At 52.6% G+C, this 21,230-nt stretch overlaps 11 protein-coding genes across 17 annotated transcripts; 7 read left to right on the top strand and 4 right to left on the bottom strand.

Moving 5' to 3' along the window:
* Positions 1–1,332: 1,332 nt before the first annotated feature.
* Positions 1,333–4,331, top strand: PPTG_11160 (hypothetical protein). Of its 6 annotated transcripts, XM_008907436.1 has the most exons (7): positions 1,333–2,000; positions 2,061–2,108; positions 2,185–2,542; positions 2,619–2,776; positions 2,846–3,054; positions 3,115–3,789; positions 3,871–4,331. In XM_008907436.1, exons 1-5 carry the CDS (start codon positions 1,381–1,383, stop codon positions 3,000–3,002), a joined length of 1,341 nt encoding a protein of 446 aa, XP_008905684.1. In that variant the 5' UTR covers positions 1,333–1,380; the 3' UTR covers positions 3,003–3,054; positions 3,115–3,789; positions 3,871–4,331. The 6 variants fall into 6 exon arrangements, with proteins under 6 accessions (XP_008905684.1, XP_008905683.1, XP_008905687.1 ...); XM_008907435.1 differs by having other exon boundaries at positions 2,846–3,789; XM_008907439.1 differs by having other exon boundaries at positions 2,619–3,789.
* Positions 3,073–4,321, bottom strand: PPTG_11159 (hypothetical protein). Its single transcript, XM_008907440.1, has one exon. It carries the CDS (start codon positions 4,158–4,160, stop codon positions 3,126–3,128), a length of 1,035 nt encoding a protein of 344 aa, XP_008905688.1. The 5' UTR covers positions 4,161–4,321; the 3' UTR covers positions 3,073–3,125.
* Positions 4,332–4,988: 657 nt separating the features above from the next.
* On the top strand, positions 4,989–6,545 carry PPTG_11158 (elongation factor 1-alpha). Its single transcript, XM_008907433.1, has one exon. It carries the CDS (start codon positions 4,997–4,999, stop codon positions 6,326–6,328), a length of 1,332 nt encoding a protein of 443 aa, XP_008905681.1. The 5' UTR covers positions 4,989–4,996; the 3' UTR covers positions 6,329–6,545.
* A 73-nt stretch (positions 6,546–6,618) lies between these two features.
* On the top strand, positions 6,619–8,046 carry PPTG_11157 (hypothetical protein). Its single transcript, XM_008907432.1, has one exon. It carries the CDS (start codon positions 6,662–6,664, stop codon positions 7,946–7,948), a length of 1,287 nt encoding a protein of 428 aa, XP_008905680.1. The 5' UTR covers positions 6,619–6,661; the 3' UTR covers positions 7,949–8,046.
* Positions 7,973–9,469, bottom strand: PPTG_11156 (hypothetical protein; the record flags this gene model as incomplete). The annotated part of the gene is made up of 1 exon (XM_008907431.1): positions 7,973–9,469. The coding sequence occupies one exon, from the start codon at positions 9,467–9,469 to the stop codon at positions 8,180–8,182; it is 1,290 nt and encodes a 429-aa protein (XP_008905679.1). The 3' UTR covers positions 7,973–8,179.
* A 536-nt stretch (positions 9,470–10,005) lies between these two features.
* On the top strand, positions 10,006–11,393 carry PPTG_11155 (hypothetical protein; the record flags this gene model as incomplete). Its single annotated transcript, XM_008907430.1, has 1 exon — positions 10,006–11,393. The coding sequence occupies one exon, from the start codon at positions 10,006–10,008 to the stop codon at positions 11,293–11,295; it is 1,290 nt and encodes a 429-aa protein (XP_008905678.1). The 3' UTR covers positions 11,296–11,393.
* Positions 11,394–11,442: 49 nt separating this feature from the next.
* On the top strand, positions 11,443–13,334 carry PPTG_11154 (hypothetical protein). The gene is made up of 2 exons (XM_008907429.1): positions 11,443–11,928; positions 12,008–13,334. Exons 1-2 carry the CDS (start codon positions 11,466–11,468, stop codon positions 13,231–13,233), a joined length of 1,689 nt encoding a protein of 562 aa, XP_008905677.1. The 5' UTR covers positions 11,443–11,465; the 3' UTR covers positions 13,234–13,334.
* An 805-nt stretch (positions 13,335–14,139) lies between these two features.
* PPTG_22930 (hypothetical protein) lies at positions 14,140–14,629 on the bottom strand (the record flags this gene model as incomplete). Its single annotated transcript, XM_008907428.1, has 3 exons — positions 14,140–14,283; positions 14,524–14,543; positions 14,584–14,629. 3 exons carry the CDS (start codon positions 14,627–14,629, stop codon positions 14,140–14,142), a joined length of 210 nt encoding a protein of 69 aa, XP_008905676.1.
* Positions 14,630–14,914: 285 nt separating this feature from the next.
* Positions 14,915–16,838, top strand: PPTG_11153 (hypothetical protein). Its single transcript, XM_008907427.1, has one exon. The coding sequence runs from the start codon at positions 15,199–15,201 to the stop codon at positions 16,720–16,722; it is 1,524 nt and encodes a 507-aa protein (XP_008905675.1). The 5' UTR covers positions 14,915–15,198; the 3' UTR covers positions 16,723–16,838.
* PPTG_11152 lies at positions 16,763–18,745 on the bottom strand. 2 transcript variants are annotated; one of them, XM_008907425.1, is made up of 5 exons: positions 18,046–18,745; positions 17,859–17,951; positions 17,479–17,783; positions 17,178–17,401; positions 16,763–17,116 (listed from the first exon to the last, which is right to left on the bottom strand). In XM_008907425.1, exons 1-5 carry the CDS (start codon positions 18,250–18,252, stop codon positions 16,866–16,868), a joined length of 1,080 nt encoding a protein of 359 aa, XP_008905673.1. In that variant the 5' UTR covers positions 18,253–18,745; the 3' UTR covers positions 16,763–16,865. The 2 variants fall into 2 exon arrangements, with proteins under 2 accessions (XP_008905673.1, XP_008905674.1); XM_008907426.1 differs by having other exon boundaries at positions 17,859–18,745.
* PPTG_11151 (hypothetical protein) lies at positions 18,695–21,221 on the top strand. The gene is made up of 7 exons (XM_008907424.1): positions 18,695–18,927; positions 19,003–19,028; positions 19,108–19,255; positions 19,332–19,423; positions 19,490–20,509; positions 20,572–20,971; positions 21,045–21,221. Exons 1-7 carry the CDS (start codon positions 18,807–18,809, stop codon positions 21,104–21,106), a joined length of 1,869 nt encoding a protein of 622 aa, XP_008905672.1. The 5' UTR covers positions 18,695–18,806; the 3' UTR covers positions 21,107–21,221.
* Positions 21,222–21,230: the final 9 nt, after the last annotated feature.

The raw sequence follows: 21,230 nt of genomic DNA, 5'->3' as shown, positions 1-21,230 counted from the left end.
ATCATCCTACTCGTCTAATCACTGGTGGCGTAATCAACGTACCATAATCATCGCGGGATCGTGTTGGACAGGTTCGGGAACCGGTATGTACCATCAGGAACCGGTAACCCTCAATAAAAGTGTCGTGCTTGTGGCTGTAAATTCGTCATAGTCAAGTCGAGTCAGGGAGATAGATGCAGTCTATAGGATGGAACGAGAACGTATCAGATCGACAGACTGACAGAACTGGGTTGAAAGCGAGAGAAGGGTACAGCGCACGTCAGTTGTTTTCTTTTGTGGGCTACATCACTGTTTGTTGTGCACTTCAAATTTGAGTTGTATTGTTCACACTCCATCGGGCGCTCCTCTCGCCCCCCTTCCTCGCACTCTTCAACGCTCTCCCCTCACCCATAACTAAATATTCCGAGGCGCTGTTCCGCGATCAGCTCACTGCTGCTTTACAGCACAATAATGACGCGGAGGAACGAGGTGCCTGTGCTGAGGTACAAGCCACCCTTGTGGAGGAGTGAGCCTCTTGCGCGAAAGGAGCAAGCAGACCGTCAGAGTGCTATGTACGAGAAATACCTCGATCAGTACGGTAAGGCAGCACAATAGAGTGCAGCACTATCGAGAGCAAAAGGACTGAAAGCGGCACGGGTGCCACACCAAGACCAATTTGGCAACGAGCAGTATGACCATGAGAAGCACGACTGAGAGCAGAATGGTCGATCAATACAGCCGTTATTGGCGCTAGAGAGATCAGTACCAGTGTCTCCACCAAGGAACAGCGCTATTGTCATGACCTAGATCATTAAGTGGGCTGACCTTAAACAGTGTAAAACACGTTAACATGTAGCGATAGCGCTATTGTTGAAGCTTGCTACGGGCGACAGAGACCCACAGAGATTCACATGCGAGTAAAACGACCCATCTCCATGGGTCGTTTTACTTGAATCCCGATGTCGGACTCAAGTGTTTGAACATAGTGTCTAGTGCACAGAGATTACGGGATTGACGGCAGCCTCAAAGTACCCTTCGCAGTTTCGTGTTTTCTTGCGAGTAGCACTAGTAGAGGTAGGTGATCGATATGGCGTCGATGTCCCTCTTCCATGCGCAGATCGTCACAGAAGAAATGATCGGGGCATCTCCTGGCTCTGAAAGCTATTCGCGGTAGGAACCATTGTTCGTTGGAGCAAATGTGCAATTGCGTAGTGTTTCTGAGCCACCAGCCTAATAGCATCGTTATCGTGCAGTCTGCAGTAAATGATTCCTCAATTTAGTAATAAAACGGTGCTATCACTACAAAGAGGATTATTTGTATTGCTCCAATTTTACGTGGTTTACACAAGGTAACGATGTTGCTCCGTAAAAAGCTTTAAACAGTCGCAAACTATCACCATCATGAGCTCTCGACGCAGCCGTAGTCCCCCGCAGTCGTTAGCCGACGCGTGTGAGAACTCACCACTGCTACCTCCAGGCAGCATCTCGCTCAATTACAACTCTGACTCGGCGGTGTACGATCGCAAGGACGAGGAGAACGGTAACTCACGCCGCTACTTTGGGGCGGACGACGACGGTACGAGCAGCAGTAGCAGCAACAGCGACGAGCACGAGGACTTCAGCGACCTAGACCACCAGTTTTCACCCACCAGCTATCGACAGCAGTCGTCGGACGCCTTCCGACAGATTCCGCGGGCCAATTGGCATGGACTTGGCACGCGCAGCAGGTTCAAACGTGGAGCTCCAAAGCCGTTGCCCGCCCCCGGGACGGTGAGCCACACGACGCGACGCTCAAGGATGAGAACTATCAAGAAACAGCTGAGAGAGCCGCCAAGCGCTCCCAAGCTCCGCGTGTCCGCTTACTGCACATGCGATCAACTGCAGTTGTTCAAGCTGCTCAAGTGGCTCGAGCGAGTCGAAACGGGTCAATTACCCGGAGGAGAGCTGCATCCCGACGGGTGGAGACACAAAATGTACATGGGTGCGATACACTCCAGTTGTGCGCCGGCCCCGAATCATGAGTTAGTAGATAGAAGCTGGATACTGTGGCAAAATGAGGCTCTGACGTTGTTTGAGTGTAGGGAGGGAGCGCGGGTGCCGTATCAGCAGAAGGACGCCTTCTACTTCGCGTGAGTTGTTGCTAGGTGACGTAAGAATTAGCACTACACGGCAACTTACATTGAATGTTCGTGTTTTGCATTACAGAACGGGGTGTGCGGTCTTCTGGGGACTGACAAGAGCTGAAGAACAAGCGCATCTGGTGGCGTTAGGAGCATTCTCGGTGGGTCCGGTCAAGCAGGTGGAGGTCGAAGACATGGACTACACTTACGGGGATGCAAGTCTCATCTGCAACGACGCTATTACACTCAGCAGTAACCGCGCGTCCGAGAAGTTGGCGGTCTCCTTCGCCATGGCGCAGTCCTCCAAGCTGGACGTCTTCGAGGAGCGCGTGGAGGAAACTATCCGTGAGACGAAGCATGTGCCGCAGAATCTGGCAGCCACAGGTTCGATTCAGTATTCGCAGAGTGACATCTCAAAGCTTATCGGTCGGTTATTTATCGAGGTAAGTAAAGGACCATTAAACCCTTTGTTCCCGTCCAGCTGCATCATATCTCACTCGTGTGTGGTGTTACTTGCAGCGGAGTGATGTGAACTTGAACTCGGATATGCTGGATGAACCAGATTTCTTCTGGGAAGATGATGAGTACGAGCCGCTGTACAAGAAGGTGATGAAATACCTGAGCGTGGACAACCGAGTCCAGATCCTCAACACTCGTCTGGACATTCTTCGCGAACTGTGCGTGCTGATCGTTTGCCGTTAATTTGGATTGTATCTGATCTATTTTGTACTCTCAAATTGATGCAGGCTGGATGTATTAAGCCAGCAACTCGCGCACCAGCACGACACAAAGCTGGAGATGATTGTGATCTGGCTCATCGTCGCTGAGGTGGCCGTGCAAGTTGTGTGGAATATCCTCATTAAGGACATCCTCGGCTTCTTTCCGCATTCGGACACCGAATAGATGCAAGATAGTTCATCCTCCATGCCTGAAGTTACTAGAAAGAGAAGCGAAGGTAAGGAACGAAATGCACGATGCTTTACTGCATAGAATTTGAGTTGATAAGTGTTCGTAGTTTATTACCGATCATTTGGATGGAGGACTAGCGATGCGGACAGAAGCTTTGGTGTGCTTCCGCCGTACTTGCTGCATCTGCGCAATAACGCGACGGGCTCCACGACTGCGCATGCGTCCAGTGATAGCGAGCAGCGAGTCCTTGTCGTCCTTGTCATATACCACACTTGACGCAGTCGAAGACCGACGTTGTAGGTCTCTCCGAGCGAGGTGGCCTCGCGCTAGACGTTGAATATGCTTCGCAGCACCAGTGCGTTGGCGTTGAGCTTCAAGCTCCAACTCGATATCTTTCTGCCGCTTGGCCTCTCGCAACTTTCTTAGCTGGCGCGTAGCATGTCGACGCAGGATGAAGTTGCGGCATATGCGCTGGATCTTGACCGCAAACACCTCCTGTCTTTCGCGTCGTTTAGCCTCCAATATCTGCTTGGCAACACGTACACGTGCGCGTGCTCGACTCGCTTGCTGGATGCACAAAGCCGCCGCTGTATCCCGTTGAAGCTTCTGCTGCGCAAGCGTGCATCGGGTCAGGTATCCTCGCATTCTAGCCTGGAGCTGCACCACCGCCAATCGAAGGATCTCCATCTCGCGCCTCCGCTTCTCCCGCTCAATGCGACGCAGTTTCTTCTTCTTCTCCAGTATTTGCTGCAGCTCGGCGTATTTGACGCGCATCCGAGAGGTACGCACCTCCATCTTCTGCTGCCAGAGCTCAGCGCGTCGCTTGCTATTCACCAGTGATAACAGACTGTTGTCTATGTAGTTACCGGCAATGAATTCCTTTGTAAAGCCTGCAGGTCGAGCGTGTTTGGGACAGCTGAGCGCTGCGTCCTTGAAGTCCATGTAGCGCCCATAGTCATAGCCTGATGTGGTGCGATATAAAGGATGCTCGGGACGTGGCAAGATGACCAGCTTGGTCAGCGAGCGGATCTCGCGCACAGCAGGCAGGCCGCCGCCGCACAGGCGAGGGAGGATCACACGGTCAGCGGCGTTATTGCTTCCAACGCCGGAACGCGATGCAGCCGCTAGGCCGTAGCTGTTGAGCGCCAACATTGTTTGCAGCGGACGCTTCACACAGCTGGACTCCGGGGTGCTTTATTCAAGCATGCAGAGGCATTTGCTTGGATTGAGTACGCTAAGGCAGGCCGCACAGGACTCGAGGCCGTTGCTGCTCAGCGGCGTTAGCATCTTATCGGCGCTTCAACCAAAATGCGTAAAACCTGGGAATGGGTCACGTAAAATGAACCCAATTCAATAAATGCCTTTATTTTGTTAGATAAATGAATACTGTAGACTCATATTGCATGATAAAAAGTCATCCTCGTCTTTTTATGCCATTTAATGGATACTAAAAATTACCCCCAAGCAACCTCTGGGCGAGGTACATGTAGCCAAAAGTTGTTGCCCTCCTCCTCACGTTCGATTGAATGCCCTCCCTAATTCGTAGTCTACCTGTAGCATTCACGCTCGTACATGTAAAAGTCTTCGCCCAAGGCGGAACGAGTGATGGTCGATCCTGTCGTGGCGTTGTGTGTACCACAGCAGCACCTCCCTTACAAAAACGCTGTCAAAGCGATACGACCAGTCCCAGACACCACCAAATCACTGGTTTGGAGAGTTCCTCTCCATCATTGGGCAAAACAATTCAAAGTACCCGGCTTCGATTGGCCGAAAACCCGTCCGAATCACGATTTTATGTGGTAGCCATCCGTCCGTCGCGTGCTGCCCGAGCCACTCGATCGGAAAGATCCTCCTCTGAGCCTCCCTCACTCTCAGATTTTCTTTGAAGAAGGTAAGCGCTTGCTCCTCCAGCAGAAAGATCTCCACATACGTCGAGTCTTGCCAGAGATTAACTCGTTGTTTCTTCCTCTTTTTATCTACAGTTAACTATGGGCAAGGAAAAGGTTCACATTTCGCTGGTCGTGATCGGTCACGTCGACGCCGGTAAGTCGACCACCACTGGTCACTTGATCTACAAGTGCGGTGGTATCGACAAGCGTACCATCGAGAAGTTCGAGAAGGAGGCTGCCGAGCTCGGCAAGACATCGTTCAAGTACGCCTGGGTGCTTGACAACCTGAAGGCCGAGCGTGAGCGTGGTATCACGATCGACATTGCCCTGTGGAAGTTCGAGTCCCCCAAGTACTTCTTCACGGTCATTGACGCCCCTGGTCACCGTGACTTCATCAAGAACATGATTACGGGTACCTCGCAGGCCGACTGCGCCATCCTTGTGGTGGCCTCGGGTGTGGGTGAGTTCGAGGCTGGTATCTCCAAGGAGGGCCAGACCCGTGAGCACGCTCTGCTTGCCTTCACTCTGGGTGTGAAGCAGATGATCGTCGCCATCAACAAGATGGACGACTCGTCTGTCATGTACGGCCAGGCCCGTTACGAGGAGATCAAGAACGAGGTCACCACGTACCTGAAGAAGGTCGGCTACAAGCCCGCCAAGATCCCGTTCGTGCCCATCTCTGGCTGGGAGGGTGACAACATGATCGACCGCTCCACCAACATGCCGTGGTACAAGGGCCCCTACCTCCTTGAGGCTCTTGACAACCTGAACCCCCCTAAGCGCCCGGTTGACAAGCCGCTGCGTCTTCCTCTTCAGGATGTGTACAAGATCGGCGGTATTGGCACGGTACCTGTCGGCCGTGTGGAGACCGGTGTCATCAAGCCTGGCATGGTCGCCACTTTCGGCCCCGTTGGTCTGTCGACTGAAGTCAAGTCCGTCGAGATGCACCACGAGTCTCTGCCTGAGGCCGTCCCTGGTGACAACGTCGGCTTCAACGTCAAGAACGTGTCGGTGAAGGAGCTGCGTCGTGGTTACGTCGCCTCGGACTCCAAGAACGACCCGGCCAAGGGCACCCAGGACTTCACCGCCCAGGTGATTGTGCTGAACCACCCCGGCCAGATCGGCAACGGCTACTCGCCCGTGCTTGACTGCCACACGGCCCACGTTGCCTGCAAGTTCAAAGAGATCACGGAGAAGATGGACCGTCGTTCGGGCAAGGTGCTCGAGACTGCCCCCAAGTTCGTGAAGTCGGGTGATGCCTGCATGGTCATCCTCGAGCCCTCGAAGCCCATGACCGTCGAGTCGTTCCAGGAGTACCCTCCTCTGGGGCGTTTCGCCGTGCGTGACATGCGTCAGACGGTTGCCGTCGGTGTCATCAAGTCGGTGACCAAGAAGGACGCCTCGGCCAAGGGTGCCGCCAAGAAGAAATAAGTTGTGCTGCACGCATCTATTGACACTTCTTGATGGTCGAAGAGCGTTCGTAGTTCTGTAGAAGACAATTGTTTGTTAAACGGAATGAAGACGCTTTTGCCAACTTACTCCGTTTTTACAGTCTTAGGTGTGCCTAACATCCCTGACGCCTTTCTTACCAGCTTACATCAACCACGATTCGTGTTTTGTCGGAGTAAGGAAGGTGTTAAAGATTCACAGATACCCAGCAATCGAAGTGTTTTTGATGGTGCGAAGTCTTCGCACCAAAAAGTGAGTGGCACAGCTCACAATCGCTTTTCCCTAGCAGCACAGACCCCAAAAACAATCCTCCAAATGGGCATCTCACCAAAATTTCTCGCGGGCGTGCAGCAGTACGAAGAAATCTTCACCAACGTCCCCGGCACTTTTGCCAACGAATCATATAAATCTCGACTGCCTGGACTCGTCCGCGACTGCGTGGACAGCAACCGTGAACGATTCTCCGAGGAGAAATGCAACCGTTTGCTGCAGCTGGCTGACGGCATGGTGAACGACGCTGTGATCCCGTTTCCCTCGCAGTATCCTGAACAAGCTGCCAAGTCTCCTACGAGCGCTCAATGGGAGTCCCTGCTCAAAGACAAGAACTACACGTGGCAGAACTCGCCGTGGTTCTTGAGCGAGCAGTACATGTTCCACTTGGTCCTGCTGCTGGCCGAGTACTACACGACGGGTATCGATCCTTTCCATCCGTCGAAGGTGGCAGAGCTGAAGGAGGTCACTCCGTGGGCGTTGCTGCAGACAGCTGTGGGTTTATCAGCTCAGGAGGAGGCGACTTCTCAAAGCCACCACGACCAGTTGAAGCGGTTCATGAAGTTGTGTTTGTGGGGCAACAAGGCTGATGGCTGTTACAAGGAAGTGAAGGACACCATCAGTGGTGCTGATGCGTCGTTGGAATTCGACGACGAGCTGCTACTCGTAGACGACAGTGACAAGGTGATCGATTACTTGGAGCTGATGGCGTGTGAAACTGATGCGAAGACTTTGGGCGTGCAATACATCAACGATAACTGCGGCACAGAGCTTCTGTTGGATTTAGCACTGGTGGACCATTTGTTGGCTCATGGCTGGTGCGGGAAGATTACTCTCAATGTGAAGATGGAGCCGATGTACGTCTCGGACGCGACGCCCGCCGACGTGCATGAACATATTGCCGAGATGCAGCGTCCAACTCGCACACCCGAGGTGCAAGCCCTTGGCAAACGACTAGACAGCTATGTCAGCAAGGGATTGCTGGTGATCCGCCCGGACATCTTCTGGAACCGCTACACCTACTACTGGGAGATGCCCACGGAGTTGCGGACTCGTCTTGCTAATGAGGCGACACTGGTGATCATCAAGGGCGATCTGAACTACCGTCGTCTATTGGGAGACCGTCTGTGGCCGCCGTCGACGCCTGTGGAGGAAGCTGTGCCATACTTCCCGACAGCTTTCGTGTCGTTTCGAACGATGAAGTCGAATCCTGTTGTGGGTATTCCTGCTGACATCGTGGAGAAATTGGAGAAGGAAGACCAGAAGTGGCGATACAATGGCAAGCGCGGCACGATCCAGAGCGTCCTGGACCCGAATCCTGTGATCGAGTAGATACATACAGTGTGTAGGAGCTAATAGCGAAACTACAGATATCTGTTGATTATGAGTCCTAGATTCACATCTCTAAATTATGATGGTGTAGTTCTCGTGAATCCGTTTGACAGTCTGCGACCTGCGCAAGCTCCCCGCTTGTATTAACGGTAGTCTACTTGTAAATCTTGCTTGACTCATAATCAACAGATATCTGTGGCTTCGCTATTAGCTCCTACACACTGTATGTATCTACTCGATCACAGGATTCGGGTCCAGGACGCTCTGGATCGTGCCGCGCTTGCCATTGTATCGCCACTTCTGGTCTTCCTTCTCCAATTTCTCCACGATGTCAGCAGGAATACCCACAACAGGATTCGACTTCATCGTTCGAAACGACACGAAAGCTGTCGGGAAGTATGGCACAGCTTCCTCCACAGGCGTCGACGGCGGCCACAGACGGTCTCCCAATAGACGACGGTAGTTCAGATCGCCCTTGATGATCACCAGTGTCGCCTCATTAGCAAGACGAGTCCGCAACTCCGTGGGCATCTCCCAGTAGTAGGTGTAGCGGTTCCAGAAGATGTCCGGGCGGATCACCAGCAATCCCTTGCTGACATAGCTGTCTAGTCGTTTGCCAAGGGCTTGCACCTCGGGTGTGCGAGTTGGACGCTGCATCTCGGCAATATGTTCATGCACGTCGGCGGGCGTCGCGTCCGAGACATAAATCGGCTCCAGTTTTACATTAAACGTGACCTTGCCGCACCACTCGTGCTTCAGCAAGTGATCGGCTAGGGCGAGATCGAGTAACAACTCAGTGCCGCTGTTGTCATTGATGTACTGAATTTCTAGTTTCTTCGTGTCTCCGGCCTCGCGAGCCTGGTTCTCGAGGTACGTGATCACCTTGTCACTGTCGTCCACGAGCAGCAGCTCGTCGTCGAATTCCAACGACGCATCAGCACCACTGATGGTGTCCTTCACTTCCTTGTAACAGCCATCAGCCTTGTTGCCCCACAAACACAACTTCATGAACCGCTTCAACTGGTCGTGGTGGCTTTGAGAAGTCGCCTCCTCCTGAGCTGATAAACCCACAGCTGTCTGCAGCAACGCCCACGGAGTGACCTCCTTCAGCTCTGCCACCTTCGACGGATGGAAAGGATCGATACCCGTCGTGTAGTACTCGGCCAGCAGCAGGACCAAGTGGAACATGTATTGCTCGCTCAAGAACCACGGCGAGTTCTGCCACGTGTAGTTTTTGTCTTTGAGCAGGGACTCCCATTGAGCGCTCGTAGGAGACTTGGCAGCTTGTTCAGGATACTGCGAGGGAAACGGGATCACAGCGTCGTTCACCATGTCGTCAGCCAGCTGCAGCAAACGGTTGCATTTCTCCTCGGAGAATCGTTCACGGTTGCTGTCCACGCAGTCGCGGACGAGTCCAGGCAGTCGAGATTTATATGATTCGTTGGCAAAAGTGCCGGGGACGTTGGTGAAGATCTCCTCTCCTGCGTACACACGTGCGAGGAACTCTGCGGAGACTGTCATAACAGCTATGAGTGAAATGCCGTAATGGGCCTCTCACTGTCCAGCCAAGCTGGTTGTTGTATGAAAGGACACCGCATAAACAGCGCTTTGGGCGGATAACGCATAATACGGTACCACAACACCAATCCTGGATGACCCTACGAAATCAACCGTTTAAGCCGAAAATGCATAATCGACAGTACCACAACTGGAAACAACGTCAAGTTGGGTCAACTAAACTTGCTTCAAACGTTCAACTACATGTACATGTTCAACCTGCTTCAAGATGCCATCTTCCTGAATTTTGTGACATCTTGCTTTACTCATTGCTGACTCAGCACAGGAGATGTACTCGGCCTCTGCAATGTGTCATGTCAACAACGAGCGAAGGATACTTAAGCTACGTAAGTTACGTAGCAGTTTACGGGACGCATGACCTGCCATCAAAGATGCGTTAGTGACACCTTCCCCAGGTTCTCTGGCCAAGTCCACAGCCACCTTTTCTTTTTGGAATTCAACACTAACACCTGATTCATCCCATAGCTCTCTCGAGCAGCATGAACGTCTCTGACAAGTACATCGCGCGAATGCAACAGCACGATGAGGTCGTCGCGAATATGCCGGACACGTTCGCACACACAACATGCACCGTTCGGATGCCGCAAGTGTTGCGCGACTGCGTGTCCAACAATGGCGACCGTCTCTCCTCTGAAGCGGTCAAGCGACTGTTGCTGCTGGCCGACGACATGGTGAAAAACGCAGAGATCCCGCTGCCCTCGACCTTCCCCGAACAAGCTGCCAAGTCGCTTACTAGCAAACACTGGGAGAGCTTGCTGGCCGGCAACAGCTATACATGGCAAAACTCGCCATGGTTCCTGGTGGAGCAATACATGTTCCACTTGGTTCTCCTGATGACGGACTACTACACGACACGGTTCGACCCATTCTACTACTCGAAAGTGGCGGAGTTAAAAGGAGACACACCGTGGTCTCTGCTCCAGACGGCAGTGGAGATTTCCACACAAGAAGAATCCGGTTCGCAGAGCCATCGCGATCAGCTCAAACGCTTCATGATGCTCTCTCTATGGGGCAACAAAGCCGACGGCACTAACGAAAAGGTGAAATCAACCATGCACGTTGCTGGAGACTCGTTGGTCTTTGATGACTATTTGGTGCTCGTGGATCACAGTGACCAAGTGATCTCGTTCTTGGAGCAGAACGCGCGCGATAGCGGGGGTGCAAAAAATCTAGGTGTCGAGTTTATCAGCGATAACGTCGGCACTGAACTACTGCTGGACTTGGCCATGGCGGATCACATGCTGACACACAATTGGTGCGGCAAGGTGACGTTCAATGTGAAAGCGGAGCCCATCTACGTGTCGGATGTGATCCCTGCCGACGTAAATGAACATGTCTGGGAAATGCAGCGAGAGACACGCACTCCGAAGGTGCAGGCTCTGGGCAAGCGCTTGGCCGAGTACGTCAGCAAGGGGCAGATCGTCATCCGCCCGGACACCTACTGGAACCAGTATACATTCTACTGGGAGATGCCTGTCGAGCTGCACGCTCGTCTCGCTCGAGAGGCGACACTCGTCATCCTCAAGGGTGACCTGAATTATCGCCGACTATTGAGCGATCGCCTCTGGCCTCCATCTACCCCCTTGGAGGAAGTGGTGCCCTATTTCCCCACGGCGTTCGTAGCATTCCGCATCTTAAAGTCGACTCCAGTGATGGGAATCCCTGGCAACGTCGTGGACAATTTGGAGAAGGAGGAACCCTTGTGGAGGCTAAATGGCGAACACGGTACGATCCAAAGCGTGCTGAAAACTAGTTCTGTGTCCAAGTAAGGCATCAACATGGCATCTAAAAGTTCTAAAAACCCAGCAAAGTGTGTGCTATGCTTTTTAATCAGCAGCACTTCTATTTTTAGTTTTTAGAATTAATATGGAGCTACTTTTTTGGTCACATTATTTTCAAATTTTAAATTTGAGAAGCCGAGTTTTGTCATTGTAAAACGATGGGAACGCTTGAGGTGGTCGAGGAGCCCCTGCCGCCCGAGTGGGAGGTGGCCATGTCGCGCTCCAAGAACATGCCGTATTACTACAATGCACAGACTAAGAAGGTCTACTGGGTGGACGACGAGCTGCCGCGCGGCTGGTCGCACCAGTTCGATCGTGACGGCCGCCGCTTTTACTTCCACGTCAAAGACAAGAACAGCACCATCTCGTACGACAAGCCCGTGTTGCGTCAAGCTTCTAGCATTTCTCCGTCGCCCCCAGCGATATCAAATGACATTTCCTCCCCAGAGCTAATTCCCGTCCCGGCCCCGTCCTACGATGACGCGGAGTCGCCCAGAGCGCCATCTCCTGGTGGTCACGCACGTTCGGGCGAGCCGCCGCGTCTCGTGAGGAAGAAATCCAACTCACTAATGGACTTACTGAGTCCCGGACCCCCCGCGCTAGGCGCGGAGCAGGCGCAAGGTGCGAGTTTATCCCTGTTATCCCTATTCTGGATGTTTTTGTTGTATCAACTGCTGACTTTTGCTTATTTGTTTTGCAGAGGAGTCTCCGCGCGCGCCGATGGCGCAACCTTCGAGAGCGATGAACATTTCCAACTTGGTATCGAGTCCGGAGCGGCCACAGCAGAGTGAAGGAAGAGGGAGTAGCAACAAGAGATCGTTCGACGCCATGTCGAGAGGCCATGAGGACGACAAGGAGAAAGATCCGGACGCTGCCGCGGCGTTTTACAATCAACTGCAGCGACGTGCGCAGAGTGACAGAGCGGATAGTTTACTGTTTCACATGCGCGCGCTCAACAACTGGGTGAAATCGATCTTGATCAACGAATTTTCGCGACGTGAGGGCGACCACGTGCTGGACTTGGCGTGTGGTAAAGGTGGAGACCTAATGAAGTGGACCAAGAGGAATCTGGCCCAATATGTCGGTGTAGACATCGCTCAGAAATCACTGGAGGATGCCGTGGAGAGATACACGTCGTTCTCGCGCAACGGAAGAGATCGGGACAGGAAGAAGACCGAAGTGCAGTTCATCCAGGGCGACTTAGGAGTTGTAGACTTGCTGCGCGACGAGATGCACTGCTGGAGTGAGCACGAAGGCTGGCACGATGCCGTACCGCTACCGACTACTGCAATTGGCAACTTCAACATCGTGTCGGTACAGTTTTCGTTCCACTACATGTTTGGTGACGCCCAACGCGCCAACCGCTTCTTCTCCACAGTGCACGAACTACTCGCAGATGGTGGCGTCTTAATAGCGACGACAGTGGACCCAAACAAGCTGCTGATGAAGTACTACCAGGGATTGCGGCCACCCGAACAGGAGAAGGAGGACCAGGAAGCTAACAAGCCCGACGTGAGCATCCTGGATGAGAAAAAACGTGAGGTGTGCTGTATTCGCTTCGACGCTGCAACACGCGCCCAGCTCTCAGGACCTGATGCCGCTGCGGAAGGATCCTTCGGCCTGCGGTATAATTTCACGCTTCGCGATCGCGTGGAAGACGACGCTGAAGCTGGCGGTGGCCAGGCCGTGGACCTCCCAGAGTACTTAGTACCAGACGATTTGTTGGCCAACCTCCTGCGCGAGCACGGCTTTGAGCTGTTGCTGAAACAGAATTTTCATCGCTTCATCCAGCAGCGCAAAGACCAGGATCGCAACCGCACTCTGCTGGAGAAGATGCACGTGACCAACATCCGTGGATCCATCTCCGATGCCGAGTGGGAGATTGCGGGTCTCTACCAGGTTCTAGCTTTCAAAAAGTCATACTAAGCATTCGTTTAACCTAAGTTTTTGGGTTTAATGTGGTAACCAGGGGGTCTTCCTGGTAGCGCGAACTGGTTTAACTTTTGCAATGCACCAATTGCACAGAATGCTGAAATTTAGTGCCAGCGACCGCACTGGCGAAAGAACGCTGATCATGTTGCCACTGGATATTCATCTGGTGAACTGGTTTACTGATCAAAAGGAGCTGCTTATCCTACATTTCGTGGGCAGTGTTCATTTATAATAGCACGATCGACCGCGTCTGGATTTCTAGCGAGCACATGGATAGACTCGACCGGTGTTGGTGGTGGAGAATGTCCTCAATGACCCAATCGCAGCACGACGGTCTCACCACGGGGAATTTTGCTTTGAATGCTCCCTAGAGAAACATGGTCGCCACACCTGACAGTCTCAATAACAACATCGGATCTTGGGTACACAGGGCCAAGCATCTACAGTCCTCACTGCTGCGTCTGCATTGGCAGCCTCAAAACTGACAATGATTCGGACTTTTACATAATGTGACGAGGGCTGCACGTCTGACCTTCTCTTGCAGCTCAATAATGTGTGACCAAGGCAACCGCTGATCCAATCTGTAGTTTGCTCGTTAATTCAATATCATGCCCCGATTTGTTGGAAATCATGCTGGCCGTTAGAACCTTCATCATGTTCCATCCTGACTGGCTTTGATTTCAGTGTTCGGCGTTGGTAAGTGTCGAAAAAGGATAACGCCCTCGAGTTCATGCAACATGAACACGAATCATGTTCATTTTTGGTCAGAAAAGCAACCGATATCAACCAATTAGCGCGCGCAAAAGGGCGCAATCTTCATTAGATTACGCACAAAACTGTAAAAAAGATTTGCCTTTTACCATGTCATTTTTGTAAATCGCAGGCCAAAATGCGCCGTGCTCAGCGATACTGTTCCCATGGCGGCGCCATCATGCCGTCATCGTACGATGTGGAGCACGCCGTGACTGGTTGCCGGACTCCAACGAGAATGCTGTTTGCGGCGGCCAAATCATGGATAATATTTGCGACAGCGGCCCGTCTCTGCTGGAATGGAGTCAACAAACTGCCTTACAAACACTCATACAATTCACTGGCACCGCACAATTAAAATTGCACCACTCCAAAGTGCCACTGTAAAGGGAGATCTCAGCGAGACACAAGTTCTGCAGCTAAAAAAATACGCCATCTTCGCAGAGAAGTTAGCGTTCTCTACTACATGTATTTTAGCTTTGTTAAGGTCTGCTGCTGCCAACTACTACGCAGACCCGTGACACTACTGCTTACCTCGACTGGAAACTGGTGCCCTGCACAGAGAGCGGGATGCCACATAACCCAAAGTCAAACAGAAGGCAGCAGCCATCTGATTCACGTGGCGGCCGAAGGTGACCATGGCATGCAGAGCACAGCGCTCTACGTAGTACGATAAAAAAAGCAAGGAATTGTAGCGCAGGGCAGTTCGCAGTGATAGCGATGGCATATAATACGGGCTTACGCTAATTTAGAACAGCATTCACGGCGTTGACGGTGGAGGGGTGGCAAGAGTTGTCTGACTGGGTGGGGTAATCACCCTAAACTCCAATGCAATAATCAAAAACGGCGTCAACGATTGGCCAATAATCTCCTCGCTATACAGGGAGCCGTTTTCTTCTCGCTGGCAGACGCCTTCATTCCCGATTTTCAGCCCGTTAGCTCAGGTCAGTGTCAGGTGAAGTGAACCCACACACGCTTTTCCTTCATTCCCAATCTGTCAGCTAAGCCCCGCCAGGTGTCGAGCCAACCAGACGGACACAGGCTCACCAGGAGGAAACCCAGAGCTGGAGTCACACGCAAAAAGTCTTAACCAGACAGACAGGAAACGCCGCACAAACGGCAGCCAGCGAACGACGTTCACGAACGCACAACCAGCGCAGACCGCAGCACCGCACAGCTCGTCATTGTCGAACCTCCTCGGCCTGCTCCATGGGCCTTGAGCCGCCTCTCCTAAGCAACAAACACCGCCACTCCCCATCGTCCGCCATGCCCGCGCTCAATAACTTCAGCAGCCAACCCGCAGGTCTGTTCGACTCGCCGGCGCGGCCGGCCTCACCCGCTTTCGACGTGGACGACGGGTCGTCCAGCGACTCCAGCGACAACAACAACGAGCCGCCACTGGTCGAGCAGCTGCTCGCGAACCACTTACGCTTCGCGCACGCGTTCCGCAAGAACGACGCCGCCATGATCCTGCAGTTCCTGGCCAAGGACGTGACGCTCGTGTCCGTGGACGGCGCGCGTCATGAGGGCCAGTCAGCTGTGCTCGCGTATCTTGTGGGTGCGCGTATGACCAAACTAAGCTCCAATCTCCACATTAAAGGCTGTCCTACGCGCTCGGGGTCGTGCCAGTCCACGTTCATTTATGAACACGGGATCGTATTCAAGGACCCGCTGTTCATGGAGGTGATAGACTGGAAGCCCAACAGTGGCACGATCGTGCGGATAGCTCACATCGCTCTACCAGACGCCAAGAGCGGCAAAACCCCACAAGATTTCGGCAAGTCGTCGCCTCTCCGACTTTCTTTTGGTACCAGAATGTCGGACGAGGAGGATCCAAGTGAATACTGCGAAGATTCGGACGGCAGCGAGACTTGGGAGTCCGAGAACAACAACACCACAACTCCGCCCGTGAAGGTGCGATGTCGACGTCTCAAGTCCAACAGCTCAGCCGACAGCAGCGCCGCTATGACTGCTGTCACCGCCGCCAGCTTGAGACTTTCCAGTAGCAGCAGCAGCAGTCAAAGTGGAGCCAACGAGGCGGCGGTGCAGCCACTAAATCCTAGTACTGCGATCTCTGCTGGCTGCAGAAAATCCATGGCGACGATCTCACTGGCCGAGATTTCGTGCAGAGGACTCACGCCCATCCGTAAGCGCAAGACTGTCAACCCGTTCGTGCTGCTACAGTGTCCACAGACAGGATCAGTATGGAAGAGTCCTGTCATGCGTCGAGACCCGAATCCCAAGTGGAATCATATTCCGATGAAGATTCCGGCTCACAACCCCACAGACGTGGTGGAGATCTCGCTCTGGGACCACACGTTCTTCCGGTCAGTCAAGGTGGCTGGAGCGGCGCTTGTCGTGTCCGATCTTCTCAAGGACAACGTCGACTTCAGTACTACCATTCAGTTGGAGAGATTCGAGTCCACACGCACCGCTGGTGAGCCTCAGTACGTGACATTGCAGCTACGATTCGTGCGACCGTGCGGAGACATGGCTGTCCGCTCCTCGGATGAAGTGGAGCAGAATCTCGCACAGATCGACGAGACCGAGCCAAGCAAGCAAGACACCACGGCCAGCTCGGCTCTAAGTACCGGTTTGAAGTGGCTGGTGGTGGATCCGTTCGTGGACGGCAACCACGCCAGCTTGCTGCTGATGCTCGTCCGTGCAGTCATCGTCGCGGCAATTGTGTGGATGTTGTTCCACGCCACACTCGTGTGGCCAATGCAAGCGTAAATAGGAGAGAAAATTCGTTAGAAAGCGGCATGCAACCAACAGAAAAAAAAGAGTATCATCAGTAAAACGCCATGTAAATTATAAACCATCGACAAACTACAAATTCTCCTGTTTCATGCTTACGCCTTCAAGTGCTGTGAATGTTAGGGCGTGATGAAGGTGGGTGTAAACTCGCTGTGGGTCACGTGGAACAGCGGCGTAAACATGTCGTCACGAGAGCGCAGATCCGCCCACGGCACCCAACTCCAGCCCTCGCATTTGTGCGGCTCCATGTTCCTGATGGTCTGCTCGTCGTCCACGACAGCCTGCATGAGGATCGTGATGTAGTGTTTGCCTTCGTCCTCCATCGGGTCGTTCGTCACTGTCGCGAATTTGGCCTCTTTCAGATCTAGATCTGTCCAAAAAAACGGTTAAAACGCTTCAAATGTTGCGCATCAAAGCACAGGGCAACGCACCTGTCTCCTCCTTGACCTCGCGGAGCGCACACTCTTCCCAGCTCTCGTACATTTCCAAATGCCCACCTGGAAGCGCGAATTTGCCTTCACCATGGGAGCCCTTGCGTTGGCCGATGAGCACGCAGTTTGGGTGCTTTTTCGACATGAGCAAGACGCCCACACCCACGCGAACGACGGTTTTCTGCTCCTTTAACTTGGCATATTCAGCTTGTAGCGCCCCCATACTGCAATACACACACAATAACCCACCATACAGATGAGACATAATTGCATTCTCTTCACTTCTAAGTGAAGATCCTACCGGTTTGTCTCTGACGTGTCCTGCGTCTCGAGGAAGTTGATGATCGCGTCCAGGTTGGAGGTGGAGCTGAGCTCGCTCCATTGGCTGAGCTGACTGATCTGACTCAGCTGACTAATTGGCTCGGTGAACCCGTCGCCACTTGGCTGGAAGTCGCCATTCCACAGACTTCCCTCACTTTCTTCCTCTGCTGTCGTGTATTCCCGTGGAGACTGTGACAGCACCGACGTATCCGTCTCAGCGGCCGGAGGAGAACTCGGCTTAGGTGACGAGGCTCGCACAACACTTGACGTAGGCTGGCTGCTCGACTGCGTTTTGCACGATCAAGGCAAAATTAATTTAACTATTATTTTCAGGAGTATCAGGGCGTGTGATCGACGCACCTCACCGACGCTGAGCTGGCTGGAGCACAGCAGTGAATCATCCTTCTCTATGTATTTCATTAGCAACACCTTCATCTTAGCGTTCTCTCGAGCCTGTTAACCCATTTTTTTTTTTTTTTTTGCCAATATTGATATTTCGTTAGTTAGTTCAGCACCAATGACTTTCTGGTGCGATGCTGCTACCGACCGTGAGCACGAGTTTGCGCTTGGCTTCCTGTAGTGCCGAGCGACAGGCCTCGAGATCTGCCTCAGCGTCGCGCAGCGTGCGGCGTTTCTTCCTGGGCGCTTCGTCAGTCGGCACGGGGGGAGGAAGTCGGCTCATGCTTCGCTGGTCGCTAGGATGTTCCCGCCAAGACAGAAAGTGAGCTGACGACCGCCGCGGATTTGAATCCATACAAAACCGGAGTGTTCTCTACAGTGACTAGCCACTAAAGTGAACTACGAAATTGAAGTTGAAGCTCCTGATCATCGCTAGTATTCCTCGTCAAAGTAGCTGTAATACGTGCTGACGTAGTTAGTGCTGCGCTATCACTGGACATACTTGTTGCCTGGGTGTCATCATTCCGAAGCGGATGGCTCACGGAGTAAAACATGTAAAAGATGACCGACGAAGTGTCCACGAATCAAGTTTCGGCCACCCAAGTCTTCAATCGAAGTCGCAGAATGCTTGACGCAATGATCGACTCGTGCCAAGTCCATGAAACGGTTCTATGGCCTTTCTGAGCGTCTCGAGTGACTCCGTAGACGGCGAAGTCCTCTGCAGGCGACAACACAGGAAAACAAGCTGCACCAGTGGTCAGGCTTGTCAGTGACCACGACGTCCGCAATAAATGAGCGGGGGATCCTGCCCACGCACTCTGATTGGCTCCGCGACACGTGGTTTCACCAAAATGACAAGAATGACGGTAACTTTTGGGCTGGTCGTCCGTTGCTGCACCACTCGCCAAGATGCCGCCTGCCCCGAACGAGAAGTCTCCGCTGCTGAAGCACCCCGACGTGGCCTCACTGGAGGACCCGCAGCCAGCGCAAGGCGCCACGATCTGGGAGCTGCGCGTACTGCTCATCCCATGTAGGTATTTGGTTAGGTCGATTGACCAAGTGCTCATTTTTGCTAACTGTATCGTCGATGTTTGCGCTGCCGCAGACTTCTGGCCTAAGACATGGGGATTGGTATGAAGGATGCAATGCTGTTTCTTCAGTGCCAATATCCGAATGGTGCTGACATTTTTCTTCGTATGTTGCGTTGCAGCGTCTTCGTGTGTTCGTCTCGTTCTCCTTCATGTTCCTGTCACGAGGGTCTCGCATCCTTGCGCCGTTGTTCCTGAAGGAGGCAACAAACACGATTTCGGAAAGCCAATTCACACAGATCCCGGTATTCGCGATCGCAATGTATTGCTGTACGTATAGAAGATCTGCTTGTGGTGTCTTTATCCAAAAACTTACTGCTGTTTGTGATGCTGTCCATTGGCATAGCCACACTATTCGGGTTTGCGGCGGCGAAGCAATTGCAGACTTATCTGTATATGGTAGTGAAGCAGCACGCATACCAAGATGTCGCCGCCAAGGTATCGATCCTCGCACACTATCCGTTTTATACAGGCAAGAACCGACTAACATTGTTATAATGACAGTTGTTTGGACACTTGCACAGTCTCTCGATGAACTACCATCTCACCAAGAAGACGGGCAAAGTATTGCGATGTCTGGATCGAGGCTCCACGAGCACGGACAATATCGTCAACGTCATTTTCTTCCGCCTGCTTCCCACTTTCGTCGAGCTCGTGGTCGTATCCATCGTGTTCATTTTCTCGTTTAAGGAGAAGATCTTGTCTGTCGTGACGATATTTGGAGTGGTGCTTTACGTTGTCATCACTGCCATGGGCACTCGAATCCGCCTGCGCTTTAAGAAACAAACCAACGAACACGACAACCAGGCCAGTGAGAAGGCTGTTGACTCGCTCGTCAACTTCGAAACGGTCAAGTACTTTTGCACCGAGGACTACGAGCTGGACAGATATATGTCGAGCATCTACCTCTACCAGAAGTCACAATTATCCACCAGAGGACTCATGAACGCTATCGTGGTGGCTCAGCAGCTCATTCAACAGACTTGTCTTGGCGTGTGTCTTCTGATCTCGGCCCGCAATATTTACTATGGAGTGATGACTGTCGGTGACTTTGTCGCTGTCACAGTGTACATCACGAACATCTTCAAACCGTTGGACTCGTTGGGCAACATCTACAACACCATCGTCCAGTCTTTCGTGGATATGGAAAACCTGGTTGAGCTGCTGCGTATCCAACCGGAAGTGCAGGATAAGCCCAACGCACCGCCACTGGAGGCTTCCCCCACCGCCAGCACCGTGTCATTCAATAATGTGTGCTTCAGATATCCGAGCCAACCAGTAGCCAACGGCCTCAAGGACGTGAGCTTCACGGTACCGACAGGTCATACTGTGGCTATCGTAGGGTCAACCGGCTCAGGCAAGACGACCATCAGTCGACTGCTCTTCCGCTTTTACGACGTATTGTCAGGTAGAATTTCCATCAACGGACAGAACATTGCGTCGGTGCGACAGAAATCCCTCCGTCGAAGCATTGGTATCGTGCCGCAAGACACAGTCATGTTCAACGACACTATCCGATACAATGTACGTTGCTGGTGGCTGCTCATGAAACAAAATGCCTTGTAACCTTTTATTGTTGTGTTCAGCTCACATACGGACATCGCCACTGCTCCGAGGAAGAGCTCATTGCGGCCGTGAAAGTTGCCAATATCTACGATTTCATCATGTCTTTGCCGAACAAGTTCGACTCGCAGATCGGCGAGCGTGGTCTGAAATTGAGTGGCGGCGAGAAGCAGCGTATCGCTATTGCACGCCTTGTATTGAAGAATCCGTCCGTCGTCGTGCTGGACGAGGCAACGTCATCGCTGGACACGGTGACCGAGAAGAGCATCCACCAGGCGCTGAATACAGCTTGCAAAGGACGCACTACCATCATCATCGCTCATCGTCTGTCAACTGTGCGCCACGCGGACAACATCGTCGTGCTCGAAAAGGGCCACATCGTGGAGACTGGAAGTCACGCTCAGTTGCTGGAGCAAGGAGGCCGTACGTCGCTTGCTTTGTGTGTCATTGAAGTGTAGTTTGATACTAACATATCGATGCTTTTGTCATTTGACAGGCTATCTACAATTGTGGACTCAGCAGTCTCGTGAGACGGAGGAACCTGTCGAGGAGTCTTAACTGTGTCCATGCTGAGCTGTGGTACTTGTAGACGAAAACATGGCTACATTCCACACAACAAAATTTACGGAAATAGCCATATCAAAAAATCGTACTTAATGTTTTGCCTGCTGTTCGATTGGAG

This window comes from Phytophthora parasitica, assembly GCF_000247585.1.
Source record: "Phytophthora parasitica INRA-310 unplaced genomic scaffold supercont2.26, whole genome shotgun sequence".
Lineage (NCBI taxonomy): Eukaryota > Oomycota > Peronosporomycetes > Peronosporales > Peronosporaceae > Phytophthora > Phytophthora nicotianae.
Note: the sequence above shows the minus strand (reverse complement) of the source record. Positions and strands in the feature narration are given on the sequence as shown.